At 43.6% G+C, this 22,306-nt stretch overlaps 1 protein-coding gene across 1 annotated transcript; it reads left to right on the plus strand.

Annotated features, from left to right (window-relative positions):
- Positions 1-75: 75 nt before the first annotated feature.
- On the plus strand, positions 76-22,145 carry C8H19orf18 (chromosome 8 C19orf18 homolog). Its single transcript, XM_074315869.2, has 4 exons — positions 76-3,103; positions 16,021-16,155; positions 18,476-18,642; positions 21,094-22,145. The coding sequence occupies exons 1-4, from the start codon at positions 2,982-2,984 to the stop codon at positions 21,270-21,272; spliced, it is 603 nt and encodes a 200-aa protein (XP_074171970.1). The 5' UTR covers positions 76-2,981; the 3' UTR covers positions 21,273-22,145.
- Positions 22,146-22,306: the final 161 nt, after the last annotated feature.

A 22,306-nucleotide genomic window follows, 5' to 3' on the forward strand; every position in this document is an offset into this window, starting at 1 on the left:
GATGAGGGCACACCGTAATGTTTTCATTTGACAGAAATTGTCATACCAGAAGCTGTGTGTGACATGGAGCACTGTCATGTTGGGGGATGAAACTGCCCATTTCATGTTAATGCGTTGTTCATGATCCACGATTTACAGCACACTTGAAAACACATCTCTTACTGTAGCTCACACCTGACTGTACTGAACAAGTTGAAACTTGTCACACAGTTACTAAGGATCCACGTGCCACTTCCCATATTGAAGATCCTTGCCTTTCTATTGGAAGGCACTCGGCACCATCATTCACCATATTTTGTGATCACATCTTGTATATGTTTAGCTTCATAAGATGTCTGTGGGCCTTTTAACCTGATGTCTTTAATCTGTTTTACATTCTGAGAAATTTCATTTCTTAAATATTTCATCCTTTCCATTTAAAAAATTTCTTTTTAGGACTCTTATTATGTAGATGTAAGCATGTCTTGTCTTTTTGTCTGGACATGACCTCAGTTCTTCCTCTTTGCTCATTTGTTCCTCAGCTATCTTCCCATTTTGCTGTGTATTTTCTCTATTTTGCCTTCATTTCAACAGTTGATTTACAGACCTAATACTTCTTGGTTCTTTTTTGTCGTTATTCTTGGTGTCGTTATTCTCATTTTCTGTTGTACCATACCTTATCTCTTTACATGTATTTAATAGATGAATTAAAATTTTTGGTCCATTTGTTCTAATGTGTCTGCTTCTGATGGACTCTGTAATCCAATATGTGGTTTTTCCTTTTGGAATAGTGCTCAGAAGATTGCTTTTTACCTTGGCCAATGAACACAGTTCCCTTGGGGGTCACAGCTACTCCATTAATTGTTATGCATACAAGTGACAGGATGGGGTCCTGGTCCCTATAAACCCCACTGAGGTTGGGGTTGGGGAATGGATCCTGGGATGGGGAGGTCGAGGCATTAGAAAGACAGGCAGTGATTGGAATGTGGTTCACCAGCCCAGGACTTTGAGGAGGCTGGGTGTGGAAATGCGTGCCTGAGGTATAGTGTCTGCCTGTTCCCCAGCTAACCCATAAACACAGGCTGCTGCCCCTCTGTGATCCCCCTTCTCAGGAAGACTGGAACAGAGGTTTGTGACAGCAGCTGTAGAGACAAGTGTTCCAAGACAAAGACAGGAAAAGTGAGAGTGAACTCCAGAAGTCCCTTTTCTATTTTATTCGTATAGCTAAGCAGTGCTGCATCCTGCCCAGTACACTAGTCTAAATCAGGCACCTGCCCAGGTCTTTCTAAGAGTTTCTGATACTCCCTGATCTTTTGCCTCTGAAGTTGTGCTTGGGTTTATCTGAGGTAGGTGCCTGTGGTTGAGCCAGCTGCTAAGTGCCAGAGTTGGATATCAGTTGTGAACCCTCTTTGGATTGTGGAAAGTTACTGAAGACCACGTGCCATCATGCCTCCCCTAATTCTCTTGACTTCTCCACAGGAACAGCACACAGCACAGGCCTGGCTAAGGCAAGGAGGGTCTATTTAAAAATGCAGACCCCATCCTTGATTCCCTTACCCTGTTCTAGTATTTTACATGTAACATATCCGCTTCAAGCACACTATACAACTACTTTATTATGTTTCTTTCTATTGTCTTATCAGTCTTATTAGAAAGGAACAATTGTAATATAGTGACAAAGCTCAGAGAGGGCAGGGATTTCATTGCTCAGTGTTGTATCCCCAGGAACTGGGACAGTCCCTGGCACACTGTCAGTTCTCAACAAGTGTTGATGAATGAGCCAGCATTAGGGTTGTTCCCAAGGCACCAAGACACGTCCCACAGTTAACATTGTGTGTACATGCACATAAGCAAGGTCATGATCTAAATAGCCCAGTAACAGTCATCCTAACTGGACATCTTAATTTCTAGTACACCTGTGGGGCTGCGTATATGCTAGCCATTGAGTGCCTAACTCACTGGTATTAGAAACAGTGAAGGAGATGTATGGGGGTGGGGGACAGGGGAGAGAACTACAGGCTTGTTCAGAAATCAGCTGAGGATAGTGATGACCTGTGGGCGATGCCACTAGGCAGTGACTTCATCTAATGGCTGCAGTTTTGGGGTAGGTACCAATGCAGAACAGAAACGGGTAGACTTTGAAGTGTGAATAACTAGGTTTGGGTCACAATGAGGGAGCAATACACTGGAAAGCAGCTCACATACACGGAGCCCTGTGCCGGGCTCTGTGGGTCCCTCAGGAGTCATCGTCATGGGTGAGCTAGTGGGGACATTAACGAGAACAGGTCAGGGTGTTGGGACCACAATGGGCAGGAACGGGTGTTCTTGGAGCACTCATGGAGGTAACAGTCAGACCAGGGAGTCAGGGAGGGCCTTCTCGGGGAGGTCAACCACTGCTTATTTCTGTCCATGGCCAGAAACCAGCCATTTTCATTGCCCTCGGGTTTCTTAGAGGACAAGAAAGCACACACTTGCCTGTCAGTTCAGAACATAACACTCAAGGTTTTGTTTAACAGGAGATGAGCGCAGTTATGCATTGTGGACTCTGCTCTCGAGATCATAAGCATAGGGTGGACCTAAGCTGAACAAGGAGAAGACTGGGGAGACACAAGAGGGCCAAGGCCTGGGACCAAAAACAGGCAGAAGAGGAAATACATGGGTCAGGGAGAAAGAGACGAAGGAGCAAGCTCTCCTTTCCCGCTGATCTGGATGCTCCCTGAGGACAGGGACCTTACCTTGTCTTTGTTCCTATACCCGCCAGCTTCACCTCACTGGGCACGCCCGCGTTCTGTTAGTCTCCCTATTGGCTGACTTGTTTCTATGAAGGAACTCCATGAGGCAGCCTGAGCTGATCTCACATTGGTGACTCCAAATCAGGACCTAAACATTCTACAGGGAGTGGAGTTTCTTAGTTCCCTCGGATAAATATATAGGGCAAGTGCTGGGTTCTAGCTGAATATTTCCTTTCATCCATAAGATAAAAGACTAACAATTTTGGAGTGATGGATCAGGTTCGAAGTTCTTTCAGCTTTTTGTTTTTGTTTTTTATGGAATGTCCACTTTGTTTATGCTTGCCTTATGCAGGTGAGTTCAAACCCACTTGGACAAAAAGCAGACTTAATGGGTAGTGTCAACCATTGTTTTTACTTGTTTGAGAAGAAGTAGAAAGGGGTAGTAACATTTTACTGCTATAAGTTTTCAAGGCTATAAGCAGTCACAGGAATCCACAAATGTCACCAAGCAGCTCAAAGTGTCCTCTAAGAAAACTCAATTATCTCAGATTCAAGAAGAGGCTTCCCAGGTCCGGCCCAGTGGCTCATGCGGTTAGAGCTCCGTGCTCTTAACTCCAAAGGCTGATGGTTCGATTCTGACATGGGCCAGTGGGCTCTCAACCACAAGGTTGCCAGTTCGATTCCTCAAGTCCCGCAAGGGATGGTGGGCAGCGCCCCCTGCAACTATGATTGAACACAGCACCTTGAGCTGAGCTGCTGCTGAGCTCCCAGATGGCTCAGTTGGCTGGAGTGCGTCCTCTCAACCACAGGGTTGCCGGTTCAACTCCCACAAGGGATGGTGGGCTGTGCCCCCTGCACCTAGAAACGGCAACTGGACCTGGAGCTGAGCTGCGCCCTCTACAACTAAGATTGAAAGGACAACAACTTGACTTGGAAAAAAAAAAAGTCCTGGAAGTACACACTGTTCCCCAATAAAGTCCTGTTCCCCTTCCCCAATAAAATCTGTAAAAAAGAAGGAGGAGGAGGAGGAGGAGGAGGAGGAGGAGGAGGAGGAGGAGGAGAAGGAGAAGAAGAAGAGGCTTCCCCAAGACCCAGCAATAAGTCCTTCTGCTGTTCATTCAGTGAAATGGGTCCTCTCATCTGCTATATGAATGTCTTTTCTTGTGTATTTGTTAGTGGCCTGGCCCATAAAATAATAGTAGATAAGCACTGCTTGGAAATCAAACCCTATGTTCTTCACTCTCTGTAAGTAGTGCTCTTTTTAGGCATTGCTACTTCTCGTTCATCTCACTTGAGCGCACTCAGAAACCTGGCCCACTGGGTCCTATGAGCGTGTCTGTGTGACTTCAATTGTGATTTGATATACTTGTTTTCGTGGTCGAGTGGAGGTGTCCAGACACAGATGCTCTACAAGTGTGAAACGTTCTTTATAATCCTTTCTCTTCTACACTTTGCATTTTGAACTCCATTTATCCCAAAGCAGAGGAACTGACCCTGACAATCTATAAAGTCAGGCAGTAACTCTGTGCAGATATGTTCTGCTTATAAACAGTCTCGATTCTGTACAAGGGAAATGCCATCTGCACACGATAATAGCATATGATTTGTGTCGGAGGAAAGAATATTGCTGTTGGGCTCTCCCTGGCATTGGTTCTCTGGCCTTGTGATGAAAGTACATCCCCTTGAAGTCTGCACTGCATCATTCCAGGGCCTCAACCAGCTTGTGTGACTGCAAAAGCAGTCAAGAAACCAAATGTGCTATGTTCTTTATGGTCCATGTTCACGAAAGGAAACACTGGATGCAAATAGAACGTGCTTTTTGCAAACTAAGCCACACATTTCTACTAAGCATTGGAATAAATTTATTAACCACATTTATCATCTTAATTATTTGGAAACTACATATTAGGCCCCCTCGTCTAATACCAAGTTATTTCCTTATTTTCCTAAATCTATCTTAAACCTGTCTCTTCTCTTTGATCCCCTTCAAAGGCCTTCTAGCTGCGAGACCTCCACAATTCCCAAGGCATAATGGTAAGTCAAGGGATCTGGGAGGGTGGATGGGACCCATGTGCATTCCCAAAGCTGCTGTGGTGTGTGGCTCCAGAGGGCGCCCACTATAGTAACCTCTGCAGCCCCTTTGTGCACGTCAGAAAAAGGTGCCCTCTCTGGATAGTTGGATTAGCAATGATGGTCAGAAAATAAAAATACATGATTAATACACGCATCCATCCCAAACACATTATTAATCTTCCTAAAACTCAATCATGAGTAGTTTATTTGCAGGTTCACCCCCTCACCACCAAAGCCCAGAGACTGAGTTGTGGCCATGGTATCAAAGGGCCTGCATTCTAGTCCTTACTTTGACACCTACTTGTTTTGTGAGCTTGCACTAGAGCTTCACTGAGACCTCCTCCTTGCCCAAGCTTTGGGTCTCAAGTGTAGATTCTAATATGGAGACAGAGGAAAGAATTGCCTGATCAGATCACTGGAAGACTCCAATTTTCACGTGTAACCCTTAGCTCTTGGTTATATGGAAAGATGCCTAACTTATAATAAGGGAAATACACATTGGAAATACACCATATTTCCAAGTTTTAGCTATCATGTTGAAAGTGGGCAAAATGTTTCATAATGAACTGTTGGCAAAGGAGTAGGGAAGTACAATCTCCCATTTGCTTGTAGGTTAGGAATGATTGCAATTTCTATAGTGGGTAATTGGCAATTCTTATAAAAAGGATGCGTTTATTTTTTGACCCAGAGTGTTGAAATATACATGGGATTTGTTTTACTCAGGTATGGTAAGACACACAGACATGAAAATGATTGTTATGAAGGAAAATGTTTATATGCACAGATCCCTAGAAACAGGCATGTTACACTATGCAGGGCCATGTAAGGAAGGACCAGGGTTAGGAGGCAGGAGGAAGATGGGAGAGCGGCCCAGAGCCTTTATTGGGGTTTGCAGGGGAAGGAATGGGTGAAGTGAGGTAGGTACATGGAGTAAGCTTAGGGTTGGATAGCTTGAATAATTTCAGCAGGTTCTGGGCTATAGGAATGGTTCCTAGTTGTCCAGTACCTATCCCTGGGGTGACTGAGGGCAGATAGAATTGGCTTGTTATTGGCATAGAATTACCCCTGGTCGTTTGCAGAATATGGAAGAATTCTGTCCTGTGGGAGACCCTGCTTGCTGAGCTCTTTGTCGTGCGAGGCAGCCTGCGGGGTCTCTGGTCCCGCTCCCCACATAAGAGTGCAGGATATGGCTAGGCCAAAAAGGAACACCCACGAAGCCATAGATAGGGGAGTCATACCACTATAGTCTCACTGGAGGCACTATAGTCTCACTGGAGGCTTGTCGTGCCGGAGACCCTGCTCGCTGCGCCATTTGTCGTGCAGGGAGGCCCGCGGGGTCTCCGCTCCCACTCCCCACACAAGAACGCAGGATATGGTGAGGCCAAAAAGGAACACCCACGGAGCCATAGGTAGGGGAGTCATACCACTTTATTCTCTCTGGCGGCACTATACTCTCACTGGAGGCTGGATCCACACTGTCTTCAAACCGCCATCCACGCTTGCCAGCCCAGCCGCCATCTTCTTGCTAGCCCCATTCTTTCTCTTCTCCCTTCTCTCCTCTCTCCTAGCGTAGCCACAGCAGTTATATTAGTGGCCAATGGCTCACTGGTTACAGCTGACGGCCAACTAGCCACAGCTGATGGCCATGCAATCACACTTGGCCATTTACTACCTGAGCCAGCACCTGTCTATGTGAGGCCGAGAGCCTGGAAACTACTCTCTGGGGCTCCGCCCCCACACTCCACCCCTACAGGCTCTCGCCTCACAATCTACGCGACAAGCGTCTTCCGCGAGGGGACCTGTGCGAGGAGCCTGGGGGTGAATGCAATATCCTGGACACAGCCAGGCTCTCTGGGCACAGCCAGGGTTTCTCAGGGCACCACCAGTGCTTCTGGGCACGGCCAGACTTCCTGGACTTCTTAGGGTACCACCTGTCTTCCCGGACACAGCCAGGGTTTCTCAGGGCACCACCAGTACTCCTGGGCACAGCCAGACTTCCTGGACTTCTTAGGGTACCACTAGTTTCCCTGGGCACAGCTAGGATTTCTCAGGGCACTGCCACTTTCTCTGGGAACAGCCACACTTCCTGGACACAGCCAGGGCTTTCAGGGCACTGCCACTCTCTGTGGGCACAGCCACACTTCCTGGACACAGCCAGGGCTCTCAGGGCACTGCCACTCTCTCTGGGAACAGCCCGACTTCCTGGGCACAGCCAGGGTACCTTCAGGGCTCAGCCAAACTTCCTGGACTCAGCCAGGGCTCTCAGGGCACTGCCACTCTCTCTGGGAACAGCCCGACTTCCTGGGCACAGCCAGGGTATCTTCAGGGCTCAGCCAAACTTCCTGGACACAGCCAGGGCTCTCAGGGCACTGCCACTCTCTCTGGGAACAGCCCGACTTCCTGGGCACAGCCAGGGTATCTTCAGGGCTCAGCCAGACCTCTCAGCTCACTGCCACTCTCTCTGTGCCTCTCAGGGTACCCTGCTGGAACAACAGCGACTCACAATCAAGGTGCTTACATATTCTCAATGGCGGCCAGTCAAGAGACAAAAGCAAATATCCCCCAGTTCCACTAACAACAGTTCCCAAACAAACAGTCAAGCGGTCCATTAAATTAGGGATGGAAGGCAATTCCCCATAGTCCATAGTCATTCGCCAGGGCTGTCCTGGGGGTGAGGGATGACCTTGACCTCACCCTCATCTCCCACGGAGGACTCAGCAAGCGTTACCTCCTGGGACTATAAGTCCTGCATCCGGGCTGCCTGAGCAGGAACTTCCCCGGCCCACAGGGCTGCAATGACCTTCGCTTTCTCCGGCCTGTGCTGGTTGGGGAACCGTCCACATCTTTCCACCTCTCCGCGGGGCTCCATCTCTGCAGCAGCTGCATGGCTTTTCCTGTGCTGGTGGGAGAACCGTCCACATCTTTCCACCTCTCCACGGGGCTCCATCTCTCCAGCAGCTGCATGGCTTTTCCTGTGCTGGTGGGAGAACCGTCCACGTCCTCCCACCCCTCCACGGGGGTCCAGCTCTCCGGCAGCTGCTCCTCCTGGTCTTCCTCAGACTGGGTGTTCACACTCACAAACTGCTCCACCGTCCTTTGGAGAGCTTTGGCTGGCACCATATCCTGCCGACTACGCCATGTGTCGTGCCGGAGACCCTGCTCGCTGCGCCATTTGTCGTGCAGGGAGGCCCGCGGGGTCTCCGCTCCCACTCCCCACACAAGAACGCAGGATATGGTGAGGCCAAAAAGGAACACCCACGGTGCCATAGGTAGGGGAGTCATACCACTTTATTCTCTCTGGCGGCACTATACTCTCACTGGAGGCTGGATCCACACTGTCTTCAAACCGCCATCCACGCTTGCCAGCCCAGCCGCCATCTTCTTGCTAGCCCCATTCTTTCTCTTCTCCCTTCTCTCCTCTCTCCTAGCGTAGCCACAGCAGTTATATTAGTGGCCAATGGCTCACTGGTTACAGCTGACGGCCAACTAGCCACAGCTGATGGCCATGCAATCACACTTGGCCATTTACTACCTGAGCCAGCACCTGTCTATGTGAGGCCGAGAGCCTGGAAACTACTCTCTGGGGCTCCGCCCCCACAAGGCTGGACCCACAAGACCTGCAACCTGCTGTCCACTTCTCTGCCTGCCAACCAACCGACTGACCAACCAACACAGCTGAGGCAGTTATATCAGTGGCTAATTGGCTAACTGGTTACAGCTGATGGTCAACTAGCCACAGCTGACGGCTATCTACTACCCAAGCCAGCACCTTTCCATGTGAGGCCAAGAGCCTGGAAACTGCTCTCTGGGACTCTGTCCCCCCAAATTCACAAGACTCAGAAAAGTAGGAAAGCTTTATTAAAGGTCAGGCTCCCCAAAGCAGTGTCTAAAGACGGCTGCCACAGGTAGTAAGGAGAGAAACACTGGTGGAGGGTGGGGGGATGGGGGTTGCCAAGGGCATAGTCTTGAGTAGACAGCTGCAGCAAGTTGCTGTTTAGTTGGGGTTTTATATTTTTCTATGCAGGATGCAGGGGGCTAGTCATCTTGCAGTCGTTTACCATTGTGGTTGGCCCCTTCTGAGAACTGTTGCCACAGTTGGGTTCCTCTGAAAATTGTCCTGATGTTTGTCAGCCTGTAAATGTAGTGTTAACCAGGGGACTCAGAGCTAAGTGGTTAATCTTTGAACCTATTCCTCTTAGCTCCCAGACTTATTAACAATTTCTGACTCATCAGTTAAGCTTTAGGCTTACTCTTGTTAGCTCCCAGACTTCTTCTTATTAACTCTTTCTCTGACTCATCATTCTCCCATCTCTGATCAGCAATGAAAATCTTTGGGGTCTGGGACAAGGGTCTATCTTCTGTAACTCCTTCAGAGCTGGGTAGTACTTAGAGCTGGCCCTACCTAAGAGATTGCCAGTCAAGGATGGTGGTGCAACTGGGCTTTGGAAAATCTGGGCAGTTTCATCTAAGGACTTGACCAAGCTGGAGGCTTCAGGCCAGCAGTTGGAGCTCTGATCTATGGGGCTGAGGGCGGTTTCAGAGTTACTTGTGGGGATGGGTTGGAAGCCCTGCATGAGAACCATCTGTAACTTAAGAGACAAATTTAACCAGAAGGTTAAAGAGGTACAGTCTAAATAGAAGTAAACCAAGAATAATAAGGAAGGGAACCAGTAAAGGTGAGAACCAGGATCCCCAAGAGTGGAAAGGGGATCCCAGGTGGAGTGCGAGTAAAGAGGAAAACAAGAAGTCTTAAGAGAAAAGTAATAAAGAGCAGCTCCAGGAGTCTGGGATTAATTACTAGTACTTATCAGTCTTTGGAGATTGACTTGCTTGTTTGAAGAGGAGCTTAAGATCTGTAATTGGCTCACAGAAACAGGTACAACAGTCTCTCTTTCTGGGGTAGTCCTGTGGAGACTTAAGTGAAATACATTTGATTGGAGGGAAGAGGACCCAGCTACTGAGTCTCTGCAGCCCAATGGCAGTTGGGATGCTCAGGAGAACTGTAGAAGATCCCTTCCATTTAGGAGTTAACTGGTTTGTTGGGGACCCCTCTTTTCTAGACTTGTAATAATTCTTTTTTAAAGATTTTATTGGGGGAAGGGGAACAGGACTTTATTGGGGAACAGTGTGTACTTTCAGAACACACTATTCTGAAAGTGAGTTGTCCTTTCGAGTCAAGTTGTTGTCCAAGTCAAGTTGTTGTCCTCTCAATCTTTAATAGTGGAGGATGCAGCTCAGCTCCAGGTCCAGTTGCCATTGTTAGTTGCAGGGGGCACAGCCCACCATCCCTTGCAGGAGTTGAGGAGTCGAACCAGCAATCTTATGGTTGAGAGCCCACTAGCCCATGTGGGAATCGAACCAGCAGCCTTCAGCATTTGGAGCACGGAGCTCCAACTGCCTGAGCCACTGGACCAGCCCTTGTAATAATTCTTGGTCTCTTGGCTTTACAGGGCTATAGAGAGAGCAGAGGGGACGGCCTGTGGAAGGTGCAGTCCCTATATTTCTTCAGTGCCTGTTGAACCTCTCCTAAGTTAATAATATAAGAAATAACAGAATTGAAGTTAGAATCTAAAGTAATGGGCAGCAATTAGAGCCAGGGCTTAGAGGACTCCTGACAACTTTTGCTAGAGTCCTTTTGAAACACCAAGGTACAGGCCACTGACAAGAAATAGGCTGAGTATGAGCCTAAATCTAGGTGCTCTATTTATCCCTACAACCGAGCAGGTTTCAAAGAAAACAGTTCCAGAGTGAGTAAAGACAAAGTAAGTGGCTCCTGTATCAATCAAGAAATTAACAGGCTTACCTTCCATTTCAAGGGTCACCCACAGTTTTACCCCAGTGATGATGACAGCCTCTTTCTTCTTGGGAGCCGCTGCTGGGTACTTTGGACCTGTCAGTCAATTACAGCCATTTTCAGGGAAGGAGTTGGTCCCTGCTCCCTTCAGAACAGGGGCAATCCCTCCTCCACTGCCCTTTTAGTTTGCACAGGGGACACAGCTGCTTTGGAGGATTAGGATACTCCTTATTCCAGTGGTCTGGGCTTTTACATTCCAAGCAGGCTCCTTCGCCTGGTGTTCCTCTTCTGAGGTTGTCAGGGTGGCCATGAGGTGGCTTTGGCCTTGGGATGTCTATAACTGCAGCCAAAAGGCTGGCCTGTCTCTGGTCTTGTTGTTTATTCTTTCCTTGTTTTCCCTGTCTTAGTTGTAAAAGACATTGTAACAAATTCCCTGGCCTTCTTTTAGGATCTGAGCCTCTTTATCAAGGATGCAACAGTGAGTCAGAACTATTATAACAGCCTGCCACATTAGGAAAAGTATTAAGCTAAGCTTCCTTATATTGGCCTATATCTGATACCAAGAAAGGCACATGAACCCTAGCAGTAGCACAACTTAGTTCTTAGATTTAGTTTTCTTGAGTAACAAAAGACCTAATTGAGATAATATAAAGTAAATTATTCTGATAACATATATAATGTTTGCTTTTCAGGGAGAAAACTTTTTCTTAATATCAGTAGCTGATCACTAGTCTAACAAACTTTGTCTTACTTAGCAGAGAGAACTTAACTCTAATTTTGTAATAACTTACTTTTGATATTCAAATTTGTTTACTTAATTAATCTATAATCTTTAGAACCTTACTTTTTACTGATAGCTGAAAGCAAGTACTTATCATTTCCATTGGCAAATTCAGCAACATATTTTGCAACCTTCAAAAGCATAAGTTTTTGTAATAAAATACAAGATACATATTTTTTGTTTGTTTGTTTTTAAACTTTTGTTTATTTTAAGTGTGTTTTTCCAGGACCCATCAGCTCCAAGTAGTTGTTTCAATCTAGTTGTGGAGGGCACAGTTCACACTGGCCCATGCGGGGATGGAATTGGTAACCCTGGTGTTACAAGCATCACGCTCTAACCAACTGAGCTCTAACTAATTGAGCTAACTGGATGCCCACAAGATGTATTTATTAATAGCTCTTAATTTATTTTTATAACCTTCCTGTGATAAAAAGCCAGAAATAGATGAACCCAGACCTATCTAATAATTAATATCTCAGCATTTTATTATTTTGAAATACCTAGATATTTAATAATTTTTATTATTTAACATAACTTAGCAAAACTAAAATTTTAAGTTACTAACAGATGTTGAGAAACCATGTCCAAGCATCTATATTGTATAATTATTGCTGAAAAGTTTCATCTAAAACTGTATTTTATTTACTTCTTATTAGCTTTTAACTTTATGAGATTTTAATTATTACCCAAGCTATTTTCTTGACAAATTTTGTAACAGAGATAACACAAATTTATTTTTGCAACTTAGATAAAACAAAAGATATTATATTTAATGTAAATAACCTTAAAAGGCATGTCTATTTAACCAAAAGTTATACCAGCCTTAGTATCAAATATTTTCTTAGATCACATGATCCTGAAAAGTATTTGGGTCAGTTTTTATTATATAAGCACTTAAAATTTTATTTAAAGCCAATTAAACATTATAAACTAGTAATACTATCCAGAGGCAAAAATGCTACATGTAAAATACGACAAGCACAGATTATACACAAAAACAGAATTACCAACAATTGCAAAGAGGACCTAAGATCTTTAATTGCCCCAATAGGACAGTTTCAAAGAGGCTGTAATAAAAGGGTGGAGGTTTGGCTTGAGAGATCAACCACTTGTGTTTCTTCTTAAAAGTGCCTCTTTTTTTTTTTTTTTTCCAGTTACCTCAGCCTCAGGCAGTGGTAGTGGCTATGTTGACACTTCAGGCTATCTGCTAGATCTTGAAAGTAACTGAGAGTTGGAAAAAGCTTTCTTTTTGAGAGGAGAGAGGTCAAATTTGATCTAATTCTTGAAAAAACGGCCAAGAGGGGAGTCGAGAGGGACAGAGGAGGAGCTGCCCATGGTGCTAGGGACAGTGGCCTTGTGATCGCCAGACTAAGAATTCGAGGGGCATCCCCAAAGATCCTCTGGAGTCTCTGACTCGGGAGTTACGGAATTAGAACACTTGTTACTGCGTACTCCAGAGAAAGAGAGGAAATAAATGACCATTAGTTGTGAGGGCGTCCCCACCTAAGATCGAGGTGAGGGTTGTGGACCTGGCCTGTGGAATTCCTGTTGCCCCACAGACATCTCCAGGCGTATCTCTTACCAACCAAAGACCTGTTGACCCGTGGAGGCAGCGACAGAGGTCCAGAGAAAGCGAAAGAAGAATTTAGATGGGGAGCAAGTCACCGCAAAGAACTATAGGGAGTGGCCATTGGGGAGGGAGACTGTGTATCTTTAACTGTGTGCCTGTATGATGAGTGAGTCTTTGACTTGCACTCGGCAGGACCTAGCCCTAGAGTCCTGGACTGCTACCAGATTATCCTGTCACAGGAGACTTCTTTAAAGTGGCGGATGCCTTGGAGGCTTTTACATGTCCATGCCATGCCCACTAAGAGTGCAGCCAAAATGACTTGCCTGTCCCCTAAGAAAAAGAAAGGAGCCTCACAACAGGTCTGGCAATGGGATTCCCCAAACAACAGAGAAGTTGGGCTTTCAATTGCACTGGACAGTAGCCCCAGTCAGAAAACGTCAATTTCCAACTCTTAAGAGAAGGGATCCATGAGAGGCTCTGGCAAGCCACCGGGGGAAATCCCCAGCAGGGGAGAGAAAGAGGTAGAGTCGAACTCCTGAGTTTCAGCACCAAAATGTATTGGCGTATTGTCATGCAGGGTGTCATGAGGGGTCTCTGGTACCGCTCCCCACATAAGAACACAGCACATAGTGAGTCCAAAAAGGAACACCCACGGAGCCATAGATAGGGGAATCATACCACTATATTCTTGCTGGCGGCTGGGTTGGAGACACAGGAAGCAGGAGCCACACGATCTGCAACCTGCTGTCCACTTCTCTCTGCCAACCAACCTCACTTGCTAACTGCAATCCGCCATGCTAACTGCAATCCGCTCTTGCTAGCTCAGCCACCATCTTCTTGCTAGCCCCCATTTGCTGCTAGCGTAGCCATGGCAGTTATATTAGTGGCCAATGGCTCACTGGTTACAGCTGACGGCCAACTACCCACAGCTGATGGCCATCCAATCACAGTTGATGGCCATTTACTACCTGAGACAGCACCTTTCCACATGGGGGCGAGAGCCAGGAAACTGCACTCCTGGCTCTGTCCCCACACATATAATTACCCCTGGTCATTTACAGAATGTGAAAGAATTCACAAGTAGGAAAGCAAGGAAAGTTTTATTAAACATCAGGCAGAGAGAATGCCCATGGCAGTGTCTAAAAAGATGGCTGTCACACATAGTAAGGAGAGAAACACTGGCAGAGGGGTTGCTAGGGGCAGGGTCTTAGAGTAGACAGCTGCAGCAGGTTGCTGTTTAGCTGGGGTTTTATATTTTTCTATGCAGGATGCAGGGGGCTAGTCATCTTGTAGTTGTTTACCATTGTGGCTGGCCTCTTCAAAGAACTGTTGTTGCAGGTGGCTTCCTCCAAAAATTGTCCTGGTGTTTGTCAGCCTGCAAGTGTAGTGCTAACCAGGGGACTCAGAGCTAAGTGGTTAATCTTTGAATCTGTTCCCCTTAGCTCCCAGACTCATTCTTATTAACTCATTTTGACTCATCAGTTAATTGTTAGGCTTGTTCCTGTTAGCTCCCAGACTCCTTCCTATTAACTTTTTTTGATTCATCAGCTTGGAGTGTGAATGTTTGACAAAGGAAGTGTTATATGACATCATATACAAATCCATATATGAATCCATATATGGGGGTGTGGGCTCTGAATTGGTTCGTTTGTATATCAAAAGCATGCTCACAGGGGAGTCCTTTGCTCTAGGAAATACTAGCCTAGAGTCTCTCCAGGAACAAAGCCTCAAATGCCAGTGCATCAAAAATACAGAAAATAAGAAAATACAGTCACTATATACAGCAGTTCCATTTCTAGGAAGTTTTATAAAAAATATGCTACTCCATTTCATTAGTCCACTTGCTCTCCCATTCTGCTTGGTGACTTCCTGTTGTATCACAACTTAAAATATCAGTCCCATTCTCATACAAACATGCTGTCAAGGTCCCCATCTTAAACAAAATACATCTCTTGATTGCTTAGCCCCTTTCAGGAGCTGCCTCCATTTCTCTCCCCGCCTTTACAGCAGAGCTCTTCAAGAGTTTCCAAAACTCACAGACTTTAATTCCTTTCCTCCCATTCTCTCTTGAACCTGTTTCAGTCAACATTAAATCCCCACCATGTTGCTAACACCGCCTTTGTCTAGGTCCCGGATGCCCTTTGCACTGCCAGACCGAACATCCAATTTTCAGTACTCATTGCATTGAAACCATCTGTAACCCATATTTTTATTTTCTCCCCCAGTACTTCATTATTAAAATCTGAAAACATACAGAAAAGTTGAAAGAATTGTAGAGTACACATTCATAAACCCCACACCTACAGTCTACAATTAAGCATTTTGCACTGCTAGCATTTTCATAGTCCAGGTTCTTTTCATCATGTCAGGCTAACTTTTCACTGAGATGTGAACCTCAAGGCATTTTTCAGCCCAGTCACTGAACTCCTCATCCTGTACCAGTGAAGAGACAGAAAGTGAGGGAAGGCCAAGTGAGGGACATGGAGTAGTCACTTCAATTAGTCAGAATTTACAAGTGGCTGAGTAATGTACTTACTTTCTAATTGTACTTTTGTTCAATTTGTACAAACAAATCTCTAGCTTTTCTTTTTTATTTCAGATGATGGGAAGGATGATACATCTGAGCCTATAAAAAATGACCAGAGTTCTATACTACATTCGATAGCCCCAAACACCAATTTCTGGGATGCCGGTTTGTGGAATTGTACCCTGAGTTGCTCTGTAATATTCTTTCATTATAGCACTGCACACCCTGAGACCATCAAGGCAACACTTGAGTTGTAACACTAAGGCTACTCTCCTGCCAGCTGCATACATGGCAGGTGCTGCTGTACTGAGTCAGGGACCCCCGTATCTCTATAGAGTAAAAGAGAGGGCTTCAACCAAGGACAGGAGGCAGATGAAAAAGGGGAGTCAGTGATTACATGTGAATTCAAATTATATTTGATTACAGAAGCAATCTCATCTCTGCATTTTTAAAAATTAAAAATGCTCTTTTTAAATGGTATTTCTCATTTTCTGTCACATTTCCCTTTGGAATAACAATATGATTAACAAATATATTAACTGCCAGGCATAGCTGAAATGAAATTCTGTGCGAACTTCTTTTCTTTCCATTTTTAGCACTGATTCTGCATAGACCTGCTCTTGTTCAAGTCGTTACAATTGCATGTATAGCCTTAAGCATTGCCCTGATTTGTGGGATCACTTTTTCCTATATGATATAGTAAGTATATGCTAAGTAACATTACCATCCTTAAGCAAGATATAAAGTAACTAAATTATTATTTAGTGATGATGATAATAATGATAATTTTTATAATCATTAAATTTTTATAATCACTATAAATTTCCAGACCAGTGTTTTTCAGAATATGAACTGTACTCATATTGGGTCATAATATAAATGTAAAAGAAGAAAATAAAAAGAAACAGAACAGAATACAATTTAGAAGAATAGAACATATTAGAAAGTATTACATGTATTAAAGTAACTTGTCAGACAGACAGATACATGGTTGTGAAGTAAAACTTTTCTTACTGTGGTTCATGGTCAAAAATGTTTGAAAGCAACTGTCTGAGATGCTAGTTATCCTCCCAAAATGTGGTGTTCTCAAGTGCACTTGCTATCTGGAAGGAATCTTAATAATACAAAGCAAAAAGGAGTGACCACTCTCTTTTTCACTAGAAACTTGTTGTTATCAAAGTAGTTCACAATCTTAGCTGTTCACAATCTTAGCTGTAGAGGGTGCAGCTCACTGGCCCGTGTGGGACTCAAACCAGCTACCTCGGCATTAGGAGCATGGCGCTCCAACCACCTGAGCCACTGCGCCAGCCCTGGATGTTTTTTAAGGGAGCCATTTTAGGACCACCTTGAAGTATGTCAAATGAAGGCAAAATGAGATTGAAGGTAAAATTGAAGACATTTTGCTAACGAGAGTGTGTAACCAGCATTTTTGGTTCTGTGTTATCTAATGTGGTGATCTCCTTTGATCAATTTCTGTAACTGCTATTTTGGTTTATTTCATTAGTATAGACAAAGATGTTAACAGATATAAAGTTTTCTAAAATAACTCACTAAAACGTATCCTCTTGGACTTTTCAACGTCCAATTAAATTGCTGAGTTAATGTCTACTCTTACAGCTTTTACATTTGTGTCACACCCAGGATCACACCAACCTATGTTGGAACCTGAGGCAAAAGGAAAACACATGCCCCAAAGTATATGTTTTCATGTAATTTTTAGTGGTTAATTTTTCCCAGATGTAGATTTTAAAAATACTATTGATAAGTTTGTTTTCATTTAAACCAAGGAAGTAAAATGATAATAAATTGTTTCTTGTGCAGATAAAATATTTAAACTTAAATAATGTTGTGAGTTTTGATGACCACTCTTCAATCTTTTAATATGTTGTCAACTTTAATGTTTTGGAAAAGAATAACCATTTAAAAATACATAAAAACATGCATGTATGTAGGGACTCACCTTTTTCCTTTTGACTCAGGCTCCCATATGGTTTGTCACAGCACTACTGGATGTGTCTTTATTTAAAATTTTGATATTTGGTTTATTATGGATTTTCTCCATTCACTTCATTTTAAAAAGAAATACTGAGTTAAACTATTTATCATTGTTACTGAGTTTTTGGCACCTCCTTCAATTTTGCACCTGAAGGGAGCACCTCACTCTCCTTACCTCAATCCTGGTCCTGTCCCAGCTTCTTGATTATCTTGAACGATGTTTATGATCAGGCCTGTTCTTCCTGCTGCACAGCTTGCCTCTGGATGCTCCTCCTTCACCCTCTCCTACGTCACAACCCCTTAGAACACAAATAAGCCAATCCTAAAATTATTTTTTATTACATCAGTCAAATAGAATTGAGAAGGTAAGTATGTTAGGAAAAAGTAACACACTCTATTACCCATTTCCATGTTAAACATCTAAGGTTGGACCTATGGTGAAGTGAGCAAGGCACTCACCTTAGGTGCAAAATTTAAAGGGGTGCCGAAAAACTCCTTAATCAAGATAAATAATATTTTAATACACTATTTTTAAAAAATCTAAATGCCCCACAAAATCCACAAGGAACAAAATATCAACATTTAAAATACAGGATCAGTAATGGTGTTGGGACAGGCTGTACTGGAGACTGAGCAAAAGGGAAAATCTGTAATATCTATACTGTCTTTATTGAAATGTTGATATTTTGTTCATCATGGAGTTCTTGGCCTTAATTTTTCTTTTGTAAATTATTGCATTAAGATATTATTTATCTTACGAAGTTTTGTACCTAATGTAAGTGCCTCATTCACCTCACCCTACTCCTTCTCTGATCCACACTTGGCATTATCTGTTACTCCTCTTATGCCTGTCAGCACAAATTTACAATCTTTGATTACTTTGGTTTAACAGTCTATTTCTGCTTCTGTCACCTACCTACCACCATGTACTGGTGACTCTTTTTCAGTCAAAAAGTCACGTGGTTAAGACATGATGATGTGTTGTGAAAATTGTGCTCCTAAATTCATCTGTATTCTTCTCCAGTCGATTGGTACAGGCTGAGGAAAGACAACAACTTGCATTGCTTTGTAAAAATGTCAGGATACCATTATTAGGAGATGAAGAGGAGGGCTCCGAGGATGGGCACCAAGACGAGTCCTCTTACCTACTTCCAGAGAATGAGAAGGAACTGGAAAAGTTTATTCACTCAGGTAGAGAATCAACCAATTTATCTATCTTGTCATATCCAAAGTCACATGAAAGCTGAGCTGGCAATGATGGTTTGGTTTTGAAACGCAAAGCCAAGTGGGAGTTAATGGAGTTTGAGGTAAGAAAGATGAATATTTACAGCCACACCTACATAAATGAACTGTTCTCATCAAATTATACAGTGGTTAACAACTGTGTGGTTGCTTGGTTCCTTTTGCAGGGAAATTCTAAGGATTGAAAAAAGAGTTCAGGAAAAAAACCTTTTCCCAGACAAGACATTTCCCTTAAGCATAGTTATTAATGTGCCATTATTCTCAAGTTTAGAACACAAACAAGTGGATGTCCTGTCTGCACCGTGTGTCTCAATGTAATGTGGAAACGGGATCCAGGCCCACAAAACAGAGGTTACTATCCCCAGGTCAAAGACACCTGTCTGAGAGATGTTCACCATACCTGCAAATCCTTCTGAGGAGAGGGCAACATATATGCTCATATAAACCTTATTTTGTAGAAGTCCTCATGTTGGAATTTTTAAAATTCTACATCAGAAATATGGAGAGAGTGCAGTGTCTGATTTAATCCTATTAATTGTCCCCTGCATGGATCTCCTCTCTAATAAGACCAGACATAGACGGTAGGAAAGAGGCTGGAAGGCTATGAGGAGAAGAGATAAGTGATGCTTATTTAGGCAGATGGCTCTTCCTTACCCTTAGAAAAGATTTTTTTCAATGTTTTTTCATGACATTGGATTATAACTTTTCTACATTTACTTTTTTACTGGGCATTTATAAAGCTTGAATACAGAAAGTGGGAAAATAATTTTAAAATTTAATTTTCACCATCCTTATCAGACAAATAACAGTTATTATGTACTGAAAATCCACTGTTTGCACCCTTATTTTTCGCTCCATTTTTCCTCACCTCTTTTTTCTCCATTTCTATTCCTCATTTATTTGTCTTTCAATAACAGTATGTCTATATTTTAGTTATTAGATCAAAAAGAAGAAAACATATTGAAAAGATGAAATTGAAGGATAAGCAAAAGTTTGTAAAGAAAACAAAAATACAGAATGCTGTGCACATTGCAAAAATGGGAACTCTGTAAAAGCAAATAAAAGAGCTGCAGCACATGCCACCCAGTGTAAACAATGGCAGGGATGACAGACTGAGGACATGAGCAGAACTCACTCCCTGAGAACCCTATACAACAGCTTTCTAAGGAAAGAAAACTAGAAGTGTGTAACAGAAAATAAATACATAGCAGTTCTTGCTTCTTCACTCTCATAGTTCGTGAATAATTATAACTTAATTGGAAAGAAAAAAAAATCCAACTTCGCAAGTGTGAAAGAGAAATTGTCAGGATTTTCTTTTCTTGGTCCTAACCAGAAATACAAGTAATTTCTTTGAGCAGTCTCCCAGACCATGCTAAGGAGCCACTTTCATTAAATGGAACTTTCCCAGTGATATTACCTATCAAAACCAGTAGCTTGTCTCCATTTACACACAAGGAGACTGAGAACATCAACTTGGTACTAGAGGAAGGAGGGGGAAAATCCACTCCATTGCCAATAATTCTCAGAGTGATTATATCCCAGGGTTCCAAATCAGGTAAGAGCCCAGAAAGTGGGGAAACCAGGCTCCAGTACACCTTGTGCCTCTGGAATCCATCAAGGTCTGTGGCTAGGCCTTCTGGTCATTGGAGGGCAGCATGGTACATACTACAGTGTTGGTTTGCTGGACTACATACTGTATATGGATGCCAGCATGGAGAGGCTAGACTGATTTTTAATCAAGTCAACAAGGAAGGGAAGAGCATGAATCTTCATGGGCATATGTGTCTTAGCAAAACCACTGTGGAAAGCAAAATTCCAAGATGGTCCCCAAGATTCCCTTTCCCTGGTGTACACAGCTGTATAATTCCCTTCCCTTGAGTGTGGGCCTGCAAATATGATGGATGTCACTCCCTTGATTAGTGAAAGGTGATAGTATAGTTGCTCTCTTGTTACTAAGACTCCATCTTAGCAAACCAGAAAGCCATCTTTCCTAGTGTTTAGGGCCTGGCTCCATGCACGGAAAGGCCATCATTAACCAACCCAGCATGAAGGCTTCAGGCCTTCTCAGATATTTTCTGAGACTGCATCGCCCCTGGCTTCTGCGTGTGTGTATTTTTCTCAATTCTGCATTTTACACAAAATGACTAATACATTGTGCTAAGTAGCTTGATTTTACTGAGGGGGTACAATATAGTAGTTATAAGTATAAAATAGCAAAAAAAACACAAAACACACACTTTAAAAACTTGCCAATCAAGAATGTCCAAATTGGGGCTGGCCCGGTGGCTCAGGCAGTTGGAGCTCCGTGCTCCTAACACTGAAGGCTGCCAGTTCAATTCCCACATGGGCCAATGGGCTCTCAACCACAAGGTTGCCAGTTGGACTCCTCAACTCCCACAGGGGATGATGGGCTGCGCTCCCTGCAACTAACAATGGCGACTGGACCTGGAGCTGAGCTGCGCCCTCCACAACTAAGACTGAAAGGACAACTTGAAGCTGAATGGCACCCTCCACAACTAAGATTGAAAGGACAACTTGACTTGGAAAAAGTCCTGGAAGTACACACTCTTCCTCAATAAAATCTTAAAAGAAAAAAAGAATATCCAAATTATCCTTGGTACACCAAGGATTTTTCTTTTCAAAATGTACAAGTTATGTGATTGTGTATGTCTTCTCATGGATGTCACTACTAAAACTTCTAAAAGTGAGATCTTCACTTTTTTTCACCATCCAATGATACTTCCCCAGAGACAATTCTGCCACCATCTTTGAATCACTACATAGCCATTATTAATAGCTTCCTATTTTTTAATTGAGGTATAATTGACATATAACATTATATTAGTTTCAGGTGTACAAGATAATGACTTGATATTTATATACATTGTGAAATGACCACCACAGTAAGTCTTGTTAACATCTGTCACCTTACATAGTTATAAAAATTAATAGCTTTCTATAATTTCCATTTTACAAGTGTGTTTCTGAGATAATATCAATTCCTCATGCAGTACGTGCTCATGTCCCTGTAATAGATTCCCAGAAATGAAATGAGATCACAGATTTAAGATACCCCTATATTCCTCTACCAGTGGACATATTTTCTGAGTATGGAATATGTGCATTTGGATCTGTAAATCTTTGGGAGCATCTGAAAGAATGTTTAGCCTCATGGTCTCTGAAATGATATGTCTCCAAACACTAGGGTGATCAATTGCACATAGTATTCCCCAGAAATCTGAGTATGGCACCTTTAAAAAGGAGCTAAGCCGGTCCTCTGTCTTGTGACCTAGATTGCCAGTTTCCCAGCACCCCTTGCAACGGAGCTTGGCCTTTTCCACAGGGGATCTGGTGGGAACATCCTTGGTGGGAGTGGCCTGTAGACCCGGGAACTACATTAATGTTTCCAGATGGCAGCAGCATTGTCTGACCAATAAAGGCTCAAAAAACTTTCCACGTGAGAACATAACTTCGGGTGGGACTTCTGGCAGCCTCTTTGTGTTGGGCGTTTCGTCTTCTCTCAGGATGCACTCACCCGGTACGGGCTCAGGAGAGTATGGAGGGGGTGGAGATGATGGGACCAGGAAGTTGCGATAGTAGTCATGGTCCCTGC

The sequence above is a fragment of the Rhinolophus sinicus genome, chromosome 8 (genome assembly GCF_057876585.1).
Source record: "Rhinolophus sinicus isolate RSI-liver-muscle chromosome 8, RSI-T2T, whole genome shotgun sequence".
In the NCBI taxonomy this organism is placed as follows: domain Eukaryota; kingdom Metazoa; phylum Chordata; class Mammalia; order Chiroptera; family Rhinolophidae; genus Rhinolophus; species Rhinolophus sinicus.